The sequence below is a fragment of the Anabrus simplex genome, chromosome 5, assembly GCF_040414725.1.
Source record: "Anabrus simplex isolate iqAnaSimp1 chromosome 5, ASM4041472v1, whole genome shotgun sequence".
NCBI lineage: Eukaryota > Metazoa > Arthropoda > Insecta > Orthoptera > Tettigoniidae > Anabrus > Anabrus simplex.
This window is the reverse complement of record NC_090269.1, coordinates 43,794,409-43,811,664: the sequence shown is the minus strand read 5'-3', so window position 1 is coordinate 43,811,664 and position 17,256 is coordinate 43,794,409. Positions and strand designations below refer to the sequence as shown.

The 17,256-nt window shown below is 41.1% G+C and overlaps 1 protein-coding gene across 3 annotated transcripts in view; it reads left to right on the top strand.

Moving 5' to 3' along the window:
• Positions 1-14,099: 14,099 nt before the first annotated feature.
• The window catches only part of Rexo5 (RNA exonuclease 5), a 164,989-nt gene continuing 161,832 nt past the window's right edge, over positions 14,100-17,256 (top strand). Inside the window, exon 1 of one of the 3 annotated variants that reach the window (XM_067146858.2) lies at positions 14,100-14,294. In XM_067146858.2, the coding sequence (XP_067002959.2) occupies positions 14,208-14,294 (87 nt within the window). In that variant the 5' untranslated portion in view covers positions 14,100-14,207. The remainder of the gene's footprint in view (positions 14,295-17,256) is intronic. The other 2 variants (XM_067146857.2, XM_067146856.2) reach the window with 2 other exon arrangements.

Genomic DNA, 17,256 nt, shown 5'->3' with positions numbered 1-17,256 from the left:
GGCTCAGGATAGGGCCCCGTGGTCGCCAACCCACGCTCCAAAGTTCAGAGCCCTGGGGCCCCTTTTAGTCACCTCTTACGACAGGCAGGGGATACCGTGGGTGTTATTCTACCACCCCCATGCGCAGGGGGTAATGAACCTACGAAGACTCATAATAAGCCCATTTGTTGCGGTGACAGAGTGCTTATTAGTTCTAGATGAACTGTCCTATACATGGCACAAGTGAATAGTACAATCCACAACTTTTGTCCTCCCTTGAGGATTAGGGACGTGCAAGGTCTGTTCCCAGAACTTCAAACACTGATACGTCCTTCACTCTATCTTCTGGGAGAGGACATTGTACTTCTGGAACCATATTTTTGGCTTCATGTCGTCTGCATTTCTTGCACGATGCAAGCACATTTCTAACAGTTCCTCGGCTTTTCAGTATCCAGTACCTCTGTCGCAGGTGAGCTTGTAGTATACGAGTTCCACTATGAAGCAGTCTTTCATGTTCCTCCTGAATCAAAAGCTGAACTAGTTTATGCTTGTTTGGCAAGACAACAGGGCATTTGAAGTTATCATCGTCCTTCCTTTCCACAATTTTCGTCTTCACCCGCAGGATTCCTTCTGCATCCTTGAAGACATGCAGATTTCAAACCAGAAACCCTTTCTTTGGTGAACGTTTCCTCTTGTATCAGTTGTATAAGCTTCTTTTCAGCCCTTTCTATTTCTTCCACTGTTAGCTTTCCTTTATACCTTTCATTTGTTTGTTTTGCACTATTCTTCATAAATCTGAATATCCATGCCACCTTCCTCACTACCTTGGTATACTTCGAAAAATACTCCAGAAATAGTGAGGTAGAACTAACAACTGTCATCACTACCCCTTCCTCACAACAGGACTCTATGCCCACAACTATATTACTGGGCCATTCCTCCCGTGGTAGCCTTAGCCATGCTGGTCACTTCCACCAGGCAGATTCTAAGAGTTCTTTAGCCAAGCATCCTCGCGACGCCAAGTCAGAAGGGTTTTGTTTTCCAGGAACGTGATTCCACTCATCCCTTTGTGTGTTCAGTATCTCCTTTCTTCTGTTCTCTACGAAGGTTCCCCATATTCCATCCCTCCTAATCCAACTCAATACAATATTCGAATCAGTCCAACAATATTGAGGAGTCTCGATGAGACCTAAACTGTTCTTGACAGTGACTAGCAGTCGGACACCAATGTAGCAAGATAACAATTCTAGTCTAGGCATAGTTACTTTCTTCATCGGCCCAACTCATGACTTCGCTAGTAACAACTGTACTGTCGTCTCACAATTACTTTCACTTCTTAAAAATACAACAACAACATAGGCTGAAGCACTAGCATCACAGAAAACATGTAAAGTGTATTTCGATCACTGCTCGAAGCAAATCGTCTAGGTATTTCAACATCGGCCAAACAATGCAACTCTTCCAACCACCTTTCGAAGTTTCTTTGCAGATCTTCCGAGGCCTCAGCATCCCAGCTTGTCTTCTCTTTCCTACTTCCCTGCAATAGGTTTTTTCGGTACAACAGTGACAGGACATGTATATCCTACAGGATCAAATACCCAATCTCTTCCCAGCAACCGACGGGTATGTGATACTTTTCTTCAAAGTACTTAAAACAGGGTTCGTAGTGTCTCTTCTTTTCAGAATCAACTTCCTTGGCCTGTGAACTGTTACTCTCAAACCTTATTGTTGGATCATTAACAACGCCGATGTTTCTCTTCCTGTCAATCGCGATAATGTCTGCACGTTTACTGGATTCATCACTAGAGATACATTGCACTTCTTCAAAGACTTCAAATCTGCCAGATTTTTTGAGAAGTTCTACAATACTGCTCCTGACCCTATGGTGCCTGTTATTTCTCAATAGTTCCCCTTTCGAGCAGAAACCAAGAACATGAAGGAGGGTTTCTATCTAGTTGCAGTGACGGCAGCGGTTTTCTTGGCTTCTACCGGGAACGCTTCGGACTGCTATCACATTGCAGTTCATTTTAATGGCATTAGTCCATTGGGAAGTTGAAAGTCCTTTCTTCGTTGTAATGCAGGTGTTTGAATGTGTCCATTCTGAAAAATGCGAGACACCTTTTCCACGGTGTGGTAGATTTTTCCGTGTTTCAAACTGCTGATCTCTCAGTTTCTTCCGAAGAGTCTGTACCTGAGGTTGTTCATCGGGAGCGAAGCCAAGGCTTCTCAGACTACCCTTTATTTCTTGTTGCAAATTTCTTGTTTGTACCAGAATTGGGTCAACAACAGAGTCCAGTCTGTTACAGATGTTAATGTGTTGAAGGAAAGCTTCCCATGATGCTCTCATAATGCCCAATCCACGAACTTTTTTGAGCTGTTGAGCATACAATCTGGACAATCCGTTTGTAAACCAATTATTTCCTTTACTGTACTTCTGATTAATTTATCGACATCGTCTAAAAACCCGCGTCTGAGTTTCGATAAGGGTGCACACTGTACAGGATAAATCAAACGCGGCCAAATATATTGATTTATGCTAATTTTCTGATCTAGTTAGAAAAATTTAGTTCACAAATCTCGATAAATTATCGCTTAGTTTAGTTATGATGTTCCTTTCATCTAATATTATTTCGTTGTTGTATGTAACACCCAAATATTTAAGGTTTTCCTGCTTATCAATATATGACACCTGAAGTCCACTGATAGTCCTAATAACAACGTTTATCATTTGCCCATTCTCAATAACTATAGCTTTCGATTTAGAAGTATTCAGCGTGAGCCCTACTTTGGAAAGGCATTGGCTTGCTGTGTCAATTATAAGCGCTGCTGATTTTTTATCTTTAGATATTAGCACAATATCATCAGCAAAACCTAGCGCTGCCATGTTGTCGATATCTTGCACAAGATTGTAGCCGAATTGAGAAGCATGTTCTAAGTCGTTTAACTCCCTTAATATGAAATCAATTGCCAAATTAAACAGAAGAGGCGATATAGGCGATCCTTGAGCTACTCCCCTATGAACTTGAAGTTCCTTAGTTCGAGTGATCGCGTCTATTTCCACATGAATCGAATTATTCCTGAAAAGAGATATTATTAAAGACTTTAGCTTGTTGGGAACAGATGTCGAATTTAGTGCATATTCCAAATGATTATGACCAATATTATCGAACGCTTTGGATACAGTGACAAAATCGTTAGTCTCTATGTAAGAACCAGGACTTCCCATTAGAAACGTAAATAGAATGCTGAAGGTCCACGCGATGCAAACACATTTTGTAAAGAAGAATCAGCTCTGGGTTGTTTCATTTGAAGTAAAATTAGCGTAATTTTGGAAATTCCTTCCACTGAAATAAGTGCATGTAGTCTTTTCCTTTATGTTCTGTAATACCATATAAGTTACCAATGCATATCGTATATCGTATAATTGCGAATTTAATCTATGTCTAATTTAATCTCGTAAGGTGTGTATTATACCGCACTATTTTTATGCGAGATGCGTGACGTCACCTGCCTCGCACACAATGACTATTGCTTCATCTCGCAGAAAGAGGTTCCAAGAAGGATATTCCAGGAATCATTAATGAACAAGGGGAATGTGTATGCGAGAACCTTCAAAAGGCAGAAGTATTCAGTCAGCAGTATGTAAAGATTGTTGGTTAAACGGATAATGCCCAGATAGAGGAGGTGACTTTTTTTATTTATTGGCTTTAGGTGCCAGACCAAACAGCCAGCTAGAAATACAAAAGAATGCAAAGCATATACATTAAATATACACTCGAATCTTCCATAATATTATACTGGTATGACGTTCTGAGCCCGTACAGAATGCGGGCACACACACATACAAAGAGAAAAAGAATAAATTGAGACACTGCAACTGTAGTATATTTACGTAGTTTTTCTGAAGTAGTATCATGTCAAACTTCATAATCTTTAATCGGTGTCTTTTAAGAACATAGAGATTGCATTGTACACGTCTGGTTGTTGGGATGATAAAATGCACTGGATGTTGGGTGGTAGCTGGAAGTTCAATGAAAGTAAAGTTGATATGAATTTTTCCCGCTGTCCATTATAAAGATGGCACGAGAAGAAGATGTGGTTGAGGTCAGCGATTGCTTGGCGGTCACAGGAACAGTAGGGCGAGTTTAGGACTCCTATCTGATAGAGATGATTTGCAAAACTGCCGTGATTGAACCTCATGCGAATAAGAGAAGTGATGTATCGGCGACAAGTATTCCATTTGGAGAACCAAGGCGAGTGAGGAGGGTATGGTTGTACTGCAGCGTATTGTTTTCCCCGTTGTCCTTTTGTAATATACCATTCTTCTTCAATTTGCGTCCAGGAACACTGCTTGATACGTGGCACGTAGTCTCGAATAGACACTGGTGAATCTAGCCGTTCGCCCAAATGCGTTGCTGCTCTAGCGAGCTGGTCTACATACTCGTTGTGTTTGATACCTTTATGACTAGGTATCCAAAGAAAGTGCACGGCAATATTGAGACGAGTAAGTTGTCGAATTCTCTGAATGATCTGAATTTGATGAACCGTTAGTTTGTATGTAGAAGGTGACTGTAAAGTCTTCAAGACACTGAGAGAGTCAGTAATTATAAGAACTGCAGAAGGTTTAACTCTTAAACTGTATGCTAGAGCTTCGGAAATAGCGACAGCTTCTGCTGTAAAAATAGTCCAGTCATTTGGTAAAGTGAATAAACGAGATTCTTCAGTTGCGGAGCAGTAAATAGCGCATACCTCTGCAGGCGGTGAGGATATTTTTGAGCCATCAGTGAAGATTTGAAGAGCATTGGGCCACTGTCTTTGAGTATATTCCACAAAGTAAGACTGAACTCTGGTTAGAGGAAGTAAGTCTGCTGTAAAAAATGTATTGGAACAGAAAACAATAAGTAGGAGCACGGAATCTCAAAAGCATGGCAAGACTTATGGGGTGTTGATGATGGAAGTATGGGGCGTAGAAACTGAAGACTGTTCAGAAGGCATATATTTTTCATCCATTTTCGGTGTCCGTGCTTTCTCATAACTGTTTCTAAATCAGCCAGACTGCTGTAGATTGGTGGTTCATTGTTGTACATCCTGGCTAATACAAATTTGTCTGCTAAATACTGTCGACGTACAGCAAGAGAAGGTTCGACGCACTCTAGTAACAACGCATTTGTTGGGGTCGAAGCCATTGCTCCAATGCAGGTTCTGATACAGCTATATTGTATTCTGTCCAACTTGCGCAAAGCGATTTTGCTTCCGTTATGATAAAACATACTCCCATAATCCATTTTGGATCGGATCAAACTGCGATATAGGAGAAGGAGAACACAGAGATCAGCCCCCCACCATGTTCGGGTGAGAGCACGAAGAATATTCATAGATCGTTCCAGTTTTGGTGTAAGCTCAGATATATGTGGCGACCATGTCAGTCGAGTGTCATATGTGAGACCTAAAAGCCTTGCCTGAGGTTTGACTCTGAAGTTGTATGGTCCCAAGTTCACGGTTAAGGGTGGGACTTTCAGGTATTTACGCGTAAATATCACTACTTGAGACTTGGAAGGCGATAGGGATAAATCATTTTCAAGGAGCCAATGGTCTAATTGATATACAGCTAAAGCCATGTGGGCTTCTACAGTTTGGAGAGAGCTTGCACTAGTATATACACACACACACCGTCAGCATATTGTAATATTTTAATCCTGGGTGAAAATATGTTCTCTAGATCACTGGTGTAAATGGTTTAGAGCAGGGGACTAAGCACAGCACCTTGAGGCAGACCTTGTGAGACTTCCCGTGGGCCAAGTAGTTTGTCATGATAACGCACATATATCCATCTGGTGTGTAGAAGATTGTAAATGCCCTTGATGAGCGGATGAGGAAGGCCGAGGTCCATCAATTTAGATACTAATCTTGAGATATCAACATTGTAGTATGCAGCATAAATATCCAGAAAAAGGGCAAGCATATAACTGTTCGTAGCAAATGTCTTATATATGTCCGTAGTGAGCAGTGCATGACTATCATAGGTACTTCTTCCTTTTCGAAAACCATTCTGAGTTCGTGGTAGAAGATTGTGAAATTCTAACCACCATTCGAGTAGAAGTTTAATCATTCGCTCGAGGGTTTTCAGTATACATGAAGACGAGGCGATAGGACGGTAAGCGTTCGGATCCTCTGGTTCCTTTCCGAATTTGAGGATGGGTATCACAATCTGTGTTAGCCAGGATATTGGAAATTCACCTTGAGACCATATTTCGTTTATGATCCGAAGCAGCCACTGTAGAGCATGGATTGATAAATGGTCCAGCATCGGGTAACAAATATTATCAAAACCTGGTGCAGTACTTGAGGACTGTTTTATTGCATTTTCCAGCTTAGCCAATGTGAAGGGAGAGCATAAGAAATGAGTACTCGGGTTCGTGTTGAACTGAAGGGGTTGAGAATCAACAAACGGTGGAGCTATTTTGTCAAAAAATCCCTCTATACAGGCTGGTGAGATCGTATGGGATCGTGGACTATGATCTTTGTGGCGGAAGGCTTTGATTTTGTTCCAGACGTCGGAGATGTTGGCATTCCTATCTAATGATGCACAGAATTCCTTCCAGCTGTGTCTTTTCCTTTCTTTCAAAAATCTCCTTACGTGAGCTGTAGTGTGCAGGCATTGCTGGTACCTCTCAAAAGTGGGTTGTTCCCGATATTGCCGAAGCGCTGTCCGTCGTCGTGCAACAGCTCGAGAGCAATCTGGGGTCCACCAGACAGCAGGTTTTCCCGCGTGTGTAGATCCAACTTTCTTCAGGGGAATTGAATCGGATGCAGCTTTCTCCATACCGGAGATATAGAGATTGTAGCTGACACCACTAGAATTTTGCAGTGGAAGGCGTAATGTCTCTCCATCCATACTGGCTGTAAATACTAGCCAATTTGCTTTAGAGCAGTTCCATTTTCATGTTAACATTTTGTGGTGCTGAGGTAGAGGAGAAGTCTCTATTGTGATCAAAATGGGAAAGTGGTTAGAACCCCCAGAATCAGTAAGGACAGACCAGATGGTGGACAAGGATAAAGAGGGGGTGGCAATAGTGAGGTCAACTGCCGATTTCTGCCGATTCGGTGAAGGAACCAATGTGGGGGAATGATCATTCAGGATGACTAAATTGTAATGTTCGACCATATTGACTATATCATTGCCGTAGCGATCGGTGGTTGGACAACCCCATGCTGTGAAATGAGCGTTGAAGTCTCCACAGATTATCTGTGGGGAGGAAGTTGCGTCATGATTTCTTGCCAAATATCCAAGGTGGCTGCTGTTCTCGGTGGGCAATATCCAGATGCTATCGTAAGAGTTCTAGAAGGTAGTTGTATACTATATGCAATCAGTTGAAATGGCGATGGTACACTACGTTGAATAGTTAGCTGTCTGTAAGATAAGGTCGTGTGTACCAGAATAACAACGCCACCATATCCATCATCACGGTCTTCCCTTACAATGGTATAGTTGCGAAAATGTATATATCTTTGAGGTTTGAACCATGTTTCTGACAGGACAACAACGTGAGTGTTTATATTGTGAAGCGTATCATCTAGACTCTCTTTGTTTGAAATAGCCGATCGTGCATTCCATTGAAGAATTTTAAATGCCATTATGAGCTTGGAAAATCTGTCGCAGCATATACTTGATCGCCATGGGTTGTAGAGAGTCAGATGGTTAAGACGTCCCAGATAGTGCGATTATGGATGCATGTTGGTTTTGAATCTCACGCTGTAGAACACCTCTGTTCGAGATCACCGACCGGCCGTTCCACTGTAAAATTTTAAAAACCATTTTCAGAGGCGAAAATATTGGTAATCATGTCGCAGATTGCTGTTGGATGAATGTTGCTGGACGCTGAAGATTGGAGCTGACCTACGATGAGCATAATAATATTGAATATTTGCTCAATGAGTTGCTCGTTGTTTTGAGCAGGATTTGATGTTACGCGATGGGGTTGGGAAGGGTAGGGATGTAAGTAATGGGAGTAACAGGTAAATGTGGAGGAATATAGGCCAGTTGAGAAATTGGGGGGAAATGGGGTTTAAAAGGTTGTACCGGACGTCTTGACGAGTTTACAGGAACTGAAATTTTACGCGGAGAGGCGAGTGGATGGTCGAGTTGTTGGTTAAATGTTGAATGGGGAGAGTTCTGTTGTGTGATATTCCATGGGGCATCTTCCTTCATTGGTGGCTCTGCTGTAACCATTGGTGTCAAGGGCTCATTTTGTCTTGGAAAGTTTCTTACTGTTGACATGTTAGAGGTAGCAGAAATATTAGATAGCGGGGGAAATTTCACCTGATTTTGATAATTAACTGGTCAGCGTGACGCTGAGTACGCGTACGCTCTGTTGTTATAAATGTCAAGCGCAGCCACTTGAGAGATATTGTTAAAAGCCATAAGTTCCCGAACATAAATCCACTTTTTATATTCTGTGCAATTTTTATCAGTGGAGCGATGAGCTCCTTTGCAGTGAACACAACAGGGAGTAATTAAATCTGAACACTGACTAATATCGTGAGGCCCTGAGCAACGGTTACAGCGTTAAGCACTTCGGCATTGCAGGCTAGAATGATTGAATCTCAAGCATCGTTCACATAATCGCACAGACATCACAAATGGTTGCACTGGGCATCTAGTTCCGAGTAAGTGGATATATGCTGGCAGTTGTTGTGCACGAAAAGTTAACAGACAAACTGGGATAGGCCTTCTCTCCCCGCGAATAACCTTAGTGAAGCGCTTTACACGAACAACTGGTAACGGGGTTTGTATCTCCCGTAAAATTTCATCTTCACTAAGTGAGGGGTCGACATTTTTAATTAAACCTTGTCTTTGAATAACACTAGACGGAATATAAGCTTCTAGATTTTGTTTACGAAAAAATTTTGTTTCCACTAGTTGATTCGCCACTGCTCCTGAAGTGGTTTCAACTCGAAGTCTGTTTCGCCCTATGGGGTTTATGTCCAGGATGTTTTGACGGCAAACGACCTGCTCGTTAAATAAAAGCCTACCAAGCGCCATTGGATGGAGACTACCCACGTCTTTGTTTACACTTTCGACGATAACAACGAAAGGGCCATGATCATTGGGAGTGTATCTATTTTCGCTGCTATTGCGATTTACAACTCTTTGATTAGTGTTGGGCTGATTTATGATGGTGATAAAGTATTTATTTCTCCCCATCTGCACCATTAGAACAATTCGTGGTATCAGTTGAACCGGAACTGTTTATGACATCAAGGAGCATGTCAGACTCCTCTGTAGGACGGGGTTCACTTCCACTAGGACGCTTTTTTTTCACTGGGGATTGAATTCACTTAAAAACTCAGAATCCGAATTACTTGATTTGATGGCTGGTTGTGCTGAAGCAATGGATACTGGTACCTGACCTCTTTGAAGTAATGCGGCAGATGCTCCTTGCATCTCTCTTGAGTAGGTGTTGACAGGTTGTTGAGTCGACAGAAGTTGATGTGGATTCGGAGGAATTTTAGCATTTAAAGTAAAGTCTGGAATCATCGATTGAGAGTTGCTGTAGCATGCTTGTAAGGTAGCGTTAATTAGAGATCGGGCCAGCTAGGAAGACATCCGGTGAGGGGAAGTGTGCGAGTGAGAAAGCAGAGCCGTGGGAGCGAGAACGCTGACTTCCCCTTCTCGCTCAGTGTTGTGGCGACGTACAGTTGACCCGAAATATTTGTTATAACTGACATGAAACACTCCGCAGATTTTCAGTTAGTGGAATTCCCTTCCGGTTGTAAATTACAGACATACCTAGCCGAAATGAATGCATTTAGAAGTGTTATAGATGACAGATAGATTGAAGGATTTAGAACATAATTTAACCTCTTATTACAGTAGCTGTCAAAGTCGTTTCCATGTATCAATTTGCGTAGTCCTTATTTTAAAATTATAATTTGATGTAAAATTTACTTTACGACGCTGTAGATGTACAGTGTAGAATATGGTTTGCTATAACACCAGGTTTCATAACCTGAACCACGTCATGTAAAACAACTCGATGATAATAATAATGATAATAATAATAATAATAATAATAATAATAATAATAATAATAATAATAATAATAATAATAATAATAATAATACGCTACAAGAAAATTGAAAAACTCTCAGAAACTATGCGAAGAAGGAGGATGAACTTTTACGGTCATCTTCTCCTCAGAATGAACTCTATGATTAACCGAACAAATCTTGACTTCTTCCGTAACCCAAAACAAAACCGAACTGGTTTAACGAAACTGAAAAAGACATGGTAGAATTAAAAATTACAGAAAATTCACTATTCGGTCGAACAGCTAAAGTAATAACTAAAGAAGAAAACATAACGTTCCGAAACAAATCTACATTAAAAGCCAAATCTATTATCTCGGAAGACGAGAAGAAACGAAGATCGGAAAGAATGAAGAAATACTGGGCACTAGGAAAAGAACAACACACAGAGAAAGAATTGATTCAACATACCCCAAAGAGGGTGAAACGAAATAATAATAATAATAATAATAATAATAATAATAATAATAATAATAATAATAATAATAATAATAATAATAATAATGTGGTGTAGTCGTTAGCGTGATTAGCTGCCACCCCCGGAGGTCCGGGTTCGATTCCCAACACTGCCACGAAATTTGAAAAGTGGTACGAGGGCTGGAACGGGGTCCACTCAGCCTCGGGAGATCAACTGAGTAGAGGTGGGTTCGATTCCCACCTCAGCCATCCTGGAAGTGGTTTTCCGTGGTTTCCCACTCCTCCTCCAGGAAAATGCCGGGATGGTACCTAACTTAAGGCCACGGCTGTTTCCTTCCCTGTTCCTTGTCTATCCCTTCCAATCTTCCCATCCTCCACCAAGGCCCCTATTCAGCTTAGCAGGTGAGGCCGCCTGGGCGAGGTACTGGTCATTCTCCCCAATTGTATCCCCCGACCCAATGTCTCACGCTCCAGGACACTATCCTTGAGGCGGTAGAGGTGGGACCCCTCGCTGAGTCCGAGGGAGAAACCGACCCTGGAGGTTAAGAAGATTAAGAAATAATAATAATAATAATAATAATAATAATAATAATAATAATAATAATAATAATAATAATAATAATAATAAAGTACTTTTGATTTAAGGCGAGAAAACAGTGTTAGACTATATGATCGTTTGTCCCTAGCTCCTTAATGCCAATATTTTGTTGCTTTCTTGTAAAATAAGAAATGTGACTTAACGATATGACATTGTTCTCAGGTACAGAAACAAAATATAATTCATAAAAGGAAACACCATAAAGGGTCTACATATGCTGAGTAACAACGTATGTATACGAAGATAACTTGAATGGCACTGGAAATAATAAGTAATAAAATAATGACACTATAATTATTCACAAAATGAGCACATTCTTGTTTTATTATGTCCACTATATCTCTTCAATTCCACTGAGTCCTCCGTCATCACTTCTGTCGTCCTCACCGGATGACGTGTCGTCGGCTCCCAGCTGGATCGCAAAGGACTCCACAATGTCTTGAAAATGTTCCCCATCCCTTATATTCCAGTCTTCGGCGGATATTGACGCGAATTTTCTTGTGAGTTTCTCTACGTCGTCATGTGAGAAGCTACCCAGTTCTTCACTTTTGCCCACATTATTTCAATACTGTTTAATTCAGGGTGATATGGGGCAGTCGAATTACCGAGTGTCTGTACTGTTCCATGACGTAGGTTTTGTGTGCCGGCTTGTGCAATTTGATAAGCTCATAAAGCTGGTGTTTGTACATCGTCTCACGGTGTGGAATGTTCCTATTCACTAGCCAGGAGATCATCGTCACTTTACGTGAGCTGGAGGTTGGAGCACGATCTGCTTCCTTGTTGTGATATGACGCGTAGTCAATCACGAGAAAACTGCGAGGTGGAAGTTATATTTCAAATCTTTCATTCTCTTAAAAAAGTCACTATTCATGTCATCGTGGTAGTCGCCACTCTTGCTGCCAGACTTCCAGATTAGCAGACAGTTCTCGATGAAACCCATTTCACCGCCAGCATGTACAACTATCCTCCGCCCGATACTGGGCATTTTTTAAAATAAACAATCCTTTCGTATTTTATGTAATGTTTTTCCATTAGGATGCGCTTGTTAGTGTTAGCTTTTTTCCTGATGATATCCTAATGATCGAAGAATTCGCTTGACGCTAGCATTGAATCCTTTGAACTTAAGACTTTACCTAACTTTGCACGAATTTTTGAAACTGTAGGTAAACATTTTTCATCTAAATAAAAATTGCTAACAATACGACGTACAGCACCTTCGTCAAAGTCGTCCAATCCAGTAATATTCTTTGTGGGCATTCTGTTTTTGTTTGGTGTTTCAAACAGACTATCCATAGGTTTTCCTAATTCTTTAGTTTTTCGCTCTTAATCCGTGCCAAAGAACTTTCTGACACTCCAACAGCTGCTGCTACTCTTTCCTGAACTTTTTTACAATCTATCACGAACTTTTCTTCCATTGCCTCCCTTTCCATAAAGTCTTTAACGTTCAAGATTGCTGCACGAGTCTGACTCTTTAGCACCTTACGATGCACGCTACTTTTAACGCCTTCCATACTGTCACAGATAGGCCTAACGTACACCACCACTAACCACAGTTACTACTCAACGGGAAGTTAGAAAGCAGAGCGCGGCAGCTGAGTGTAAACTTATGCACTGAACTGTCCTTGTAGCAGGAGCTCTGTTAGGAGGGGATACGCTACGCGAGACAGTCCAAAGTGCGCATGCGCTCCCAGATGTCTTCCTACCTGGCCCGATCTCTACCTGACCCGTGTCAGGAGGATCGTTCATGATGAACTCACATAAACACACACGAAAGGAATTTTCAAACTGCTACTATTCTATTTACTGCAGTTGAGATGATAGTAATTCCTCAAATTAGCGTAACTTCTACTTTACCGTGAAAATGGATTAATATTCTTCAAGCTTTCTATTATTTCGTTTGCAGAAAATGAAACTTCTCTCTTCTACAACTCCAAGGAGCTTGGAGGAGGTGACTTAAACTAAAGAAGTATTACAATTTACCTATGACAACAATGACATTAGCAGTAGTAGGCCTAGGAATCGAAAGTTGAAAACTAGAAAAGCAGCTGGATTTGTTAAGGTTTCGGGGGATATACAGTACTAAAGACAATGGGTTGGGATATAGTACCATATTTGAAGTAGGCCTACTAATTTGATCATTGTTTGCATGAAGGAGCTAAGTTATTCCAAATGAATGGGGAGTTGCTGTATGGATCTGCGTGTGTCCACCAACGAGCTAGAAAGAAGTTTTCTTGTACTCGGAGTACTTGAGTGGATTCAGCCTCCATTTTCATTTTTGTTCTCGGAATTTTCCATTTACCTTTGTTTCCTTCCTTCTTGGCCGTGTTGTAAGGGTACACACGACTTCATGTCCTTTTTATTGATGCTACATATTCAGAGCGGATAAAAGTCTTCTTTCTAGCTCGTTGGCATCTAGCAATTGATATTACCACCAGTAGCCTACTTGCAAGTTCCCGCTATTTCTGAAGACGATTTCAGAGCCGACCTACTAACTAGTTTTTTGTAGTAGTTTGTGTATAGACATATAATTTAAAACGGATGAAAAAGCGGCAAAAGAAGGCAATGGAAAAAGTAATGAATTATGAAGAAAGAAAAAAAAAAAAAAAGAAAGAAACTTACCGGTACCTATTCTGTACCATAGCCTCGTTATCGACATCTATTAACATTGTGTAAAGAGACAAGTGTTAATAACATTTTCAGTAATGGCCATCAGTCATTTACATTGACAGTAAATTAGAGAAATGGGGAGAAAACTTCAGTCAATAAGAATAAGAACGAAGTACTTTATAAGATGCTGTGCCACTTCTTAAGGCAGGAAATAGTGGCTGTTTTGTGGATTAAACGTTTATCACTTCAAGATCGTTCACACTCTTCCATCAGTTGTTCGTACCTTCTAAATTTAAAATAGCCCTATTTTCCAGAGTGAAATGCGATGAACATTCGTTACTTGCTCGTGAAGTGAGATGTGATGTTTTCAAATGTTGGTACGAAACTCCAGCTCTGACATGTGGTTAAATCAAGATGGCTCTGTCCTGGAAATGTGAAGACAATAATGGGGAAAGTGTCAGTGATTGTCCTTCTTTAATGGCTAATTACCACCCAGCCAAGCAATTCTAGTCATGGTATGCTATCGGGATATTCGTCTGGTATCGGCGGAAAGTACTTCAGTATAACAGTACTTATTCTTGCTGCTACTTCTGCTCGTGAAGAGGTACGTTTCTCATGTAAATATCATAAACGTAACTTATTTTATTACCGTTTCCTTCATCGCATATGTACAGAGAAAGTGCATATTGAACTTTAACACCTCACAAAAGAAAGTAACTAGTAGCGGTAACATTGTTTTACTTTTTCGTATTGTTATATACAGTTGCTTAGAAATATAACCTCTTTAGCTCTCCCCCAAACTAGTGTTGCAAATTGAGCTATAGCAATATTTTAGAACCACAGTATTTTTTTTATTTAATCCATGGTGTTATACAGTGTACGTGACTTCATGTCTTTTTATTAATGTTACATATTCAGGGCATATAAAAGAATTGCCCCACGTATCACTGACAAATGCATGAACTGCAGCTAAGAATGCATTTGTCACATCTTTTTGCTATGTCTCAAGGTATAACACGTTATAACCTGTGTTAAGTAGATATTTTAAAGAATGTAGTGTGTGCTCATTCTGCATAGTAATTCACTGCTGTTATGTATATCATTTATAATTGTTGACATAGTTATTAAGACCTTTAAAAACATCTCTAATGTATGATATCAAGTTATAGGTAAGGCTTGTGTTTATTCATATGGTTTTATTGTTTATTCATATGGTTTTATTGTTTAAGGTGGGTTTTACACTCTGGAGAAATCGGTATTTTTATGTTTAATAATGTTGTTGGTTTTCCGTACCACTAACTACACTTTTATACTATTACGGTTCCTGGAGATTCCTTTCATGTTCATGTTTGCTTGACATTTACTATGAAATATGTTTCTACCAGTTGTCGCAACACATATTTAGTTGTTTCAGCATTGTCCTTTCCTTAAAAATGTAAATTTATGTACTTACCCCGAGGTGGTGCAGCTCATTCCAGGAGGTGAGCTGCATGTACCGTTTTAACTACACTGGCAGAAAAAATACCCAAACACCAAGAAGGGGTTGTGCTAGATTAACGAACGTTGGTAGGTGTGTTTCTACATCTGAAAGATGATGATTCAAATTACCCTCAAATCGCATTAGTGTGGCCCCATGACGTTGTACATTAGGTTTGCTTTAAATATGGGCTTTACTGTGTGAGAGCGTTAGTTACCTGTGAGATTGGACGGAGTGACTGTGAGTGGGTCTAGAATGCCTTTACGACAACGAAGAGGCCAGTATCAACAGCTCACTGCGGTAAATTTATGTACTTACCCCGAGGTGGTGCAGCTCATTCCAGGAGGTGAGCTGCATGTACCGTTTTAACTACACTGGCAGAAAAAATACCCAAACACCAAGAAGGGGTTGTGCTAGATTAACGAACGTTGGTAGGTGTGTTTCTACATCTGAAAGATGATGATTCAAATTACCCTCAAATCGCATTAGTGTGGCCCCATGACGTTGTACGTTAGGTTTGCTTTAAATATGGGCTTTACTGTGTGAGAGCGTTAGTTACCTGTGAGATTGGACGGAGTGACTGTGAGTGGGTCTAGAATGCCTTTACGACAACGAAGAGGCCAGTATCAACAGCTCACTGCGGTTGAACGAGGCCGTATAATAGGGCTACGTGAAGGTGGAATTTCCTTCCATGTTATTGCAGATCAACTTGGCAGGAATGTCTCTATTTTGCATGCATGCTGGCAGCAGTGGTCATGAGAAGGTACTCTCACAAGAAGACCGGGCTCCAGACATCTCCATGACGTCGTATTTGCATATGGCTGTGGCTCAGTGGACTGCGTGTGCAGCAGCAATTTGAGCGGCATTTGGCACCACAGTGACGCAACAAACTGTTTGAAATCAGTTACTTGAAGGTCAGCTTCAAGCCAGACGCCTTGCGGCGTGCATTCCATTTACCCCAAACCATCACCATCTGTGACTTCAGTGGTGTCAAGTGAGAGCACATTGGAGGATTGAGTGTAGATCCATTGTGTTTACCGATGAAAGCCAGTTCTGCCTTGGTGCCAGTGATGGCCATGTGTTGGTTAGGAGGAGGCCAGGTGAGCGCCTGCATTCCACCTGTCTGCGGCGTCGACACACTGGATCTACACTGGAATTTCTGGTCTGGGGAGCAATTTCCGATGACAGCAGGATTACTCGTGGTTGTGCCACACACCCTGACTGCAGATGTATACGTCCGTCTGGTGATTTGACCTGTTGTGCTGCCGTTCACGAGCAGCGTTTCTGGGGGCGTTTTCCAACAGGATAATGCACGCCCCGATGCTGCTGTTGTAACTCAATGTGCTCTATAGAATGTCAACATGTTGCCTTGGCCTGCTCGATCCTCTGATCTGTCCACAATGGAGGACGTATGAGACATCATTGGATGACAACTCCAGCTTTATCCACAACCGGCATTAACCATCTCTGAATTGTCCAACCAAGTGCAACAGGCATGGAACTCCATCCCACAAGCTAACATTCGGCACCTGAACGACACAATGCATGCATGTTTGCATGCCTGCATTTAACAGCCAGGCAATTATACCTGTTAATAATGGACCAGCAGTGCACATTTGCGATGGCTTTTCCCGCGCTGATATTAACCTGTAGTCTTGTACCTTTAATCAGTTAAATATATGTTACCTCGACAAATATATTGCCAACATTTCCTTATACTACATTCCTTATTTCATGGTGTTTGGATATTTCTTTTTTCCGTCAGTGTACATACCAGCCCTCCTGCCAATCTTAAATCTTTGACGGTACTGGGAATAAAACCCTCTGAGGATGGCTTCTTTACTGTAACTGCTAACAGTGCTAACCATTATGGTAATGATATAGACTCTCCTTTCCATATAAAGTGTCCTTAGAAATGTACACCATGCCTTAAGAAATATGATAACTGTGTTACTTACAAAATGTGTAGTCACATTTGTTTATTCTGAATAAACCGTCCACTATTGAGATGATCATAGCCACCATCCATCATCACACAACCATCAAACACCATAGCACTACAGCCCTGATTGGCCTTGGCTTACCATGT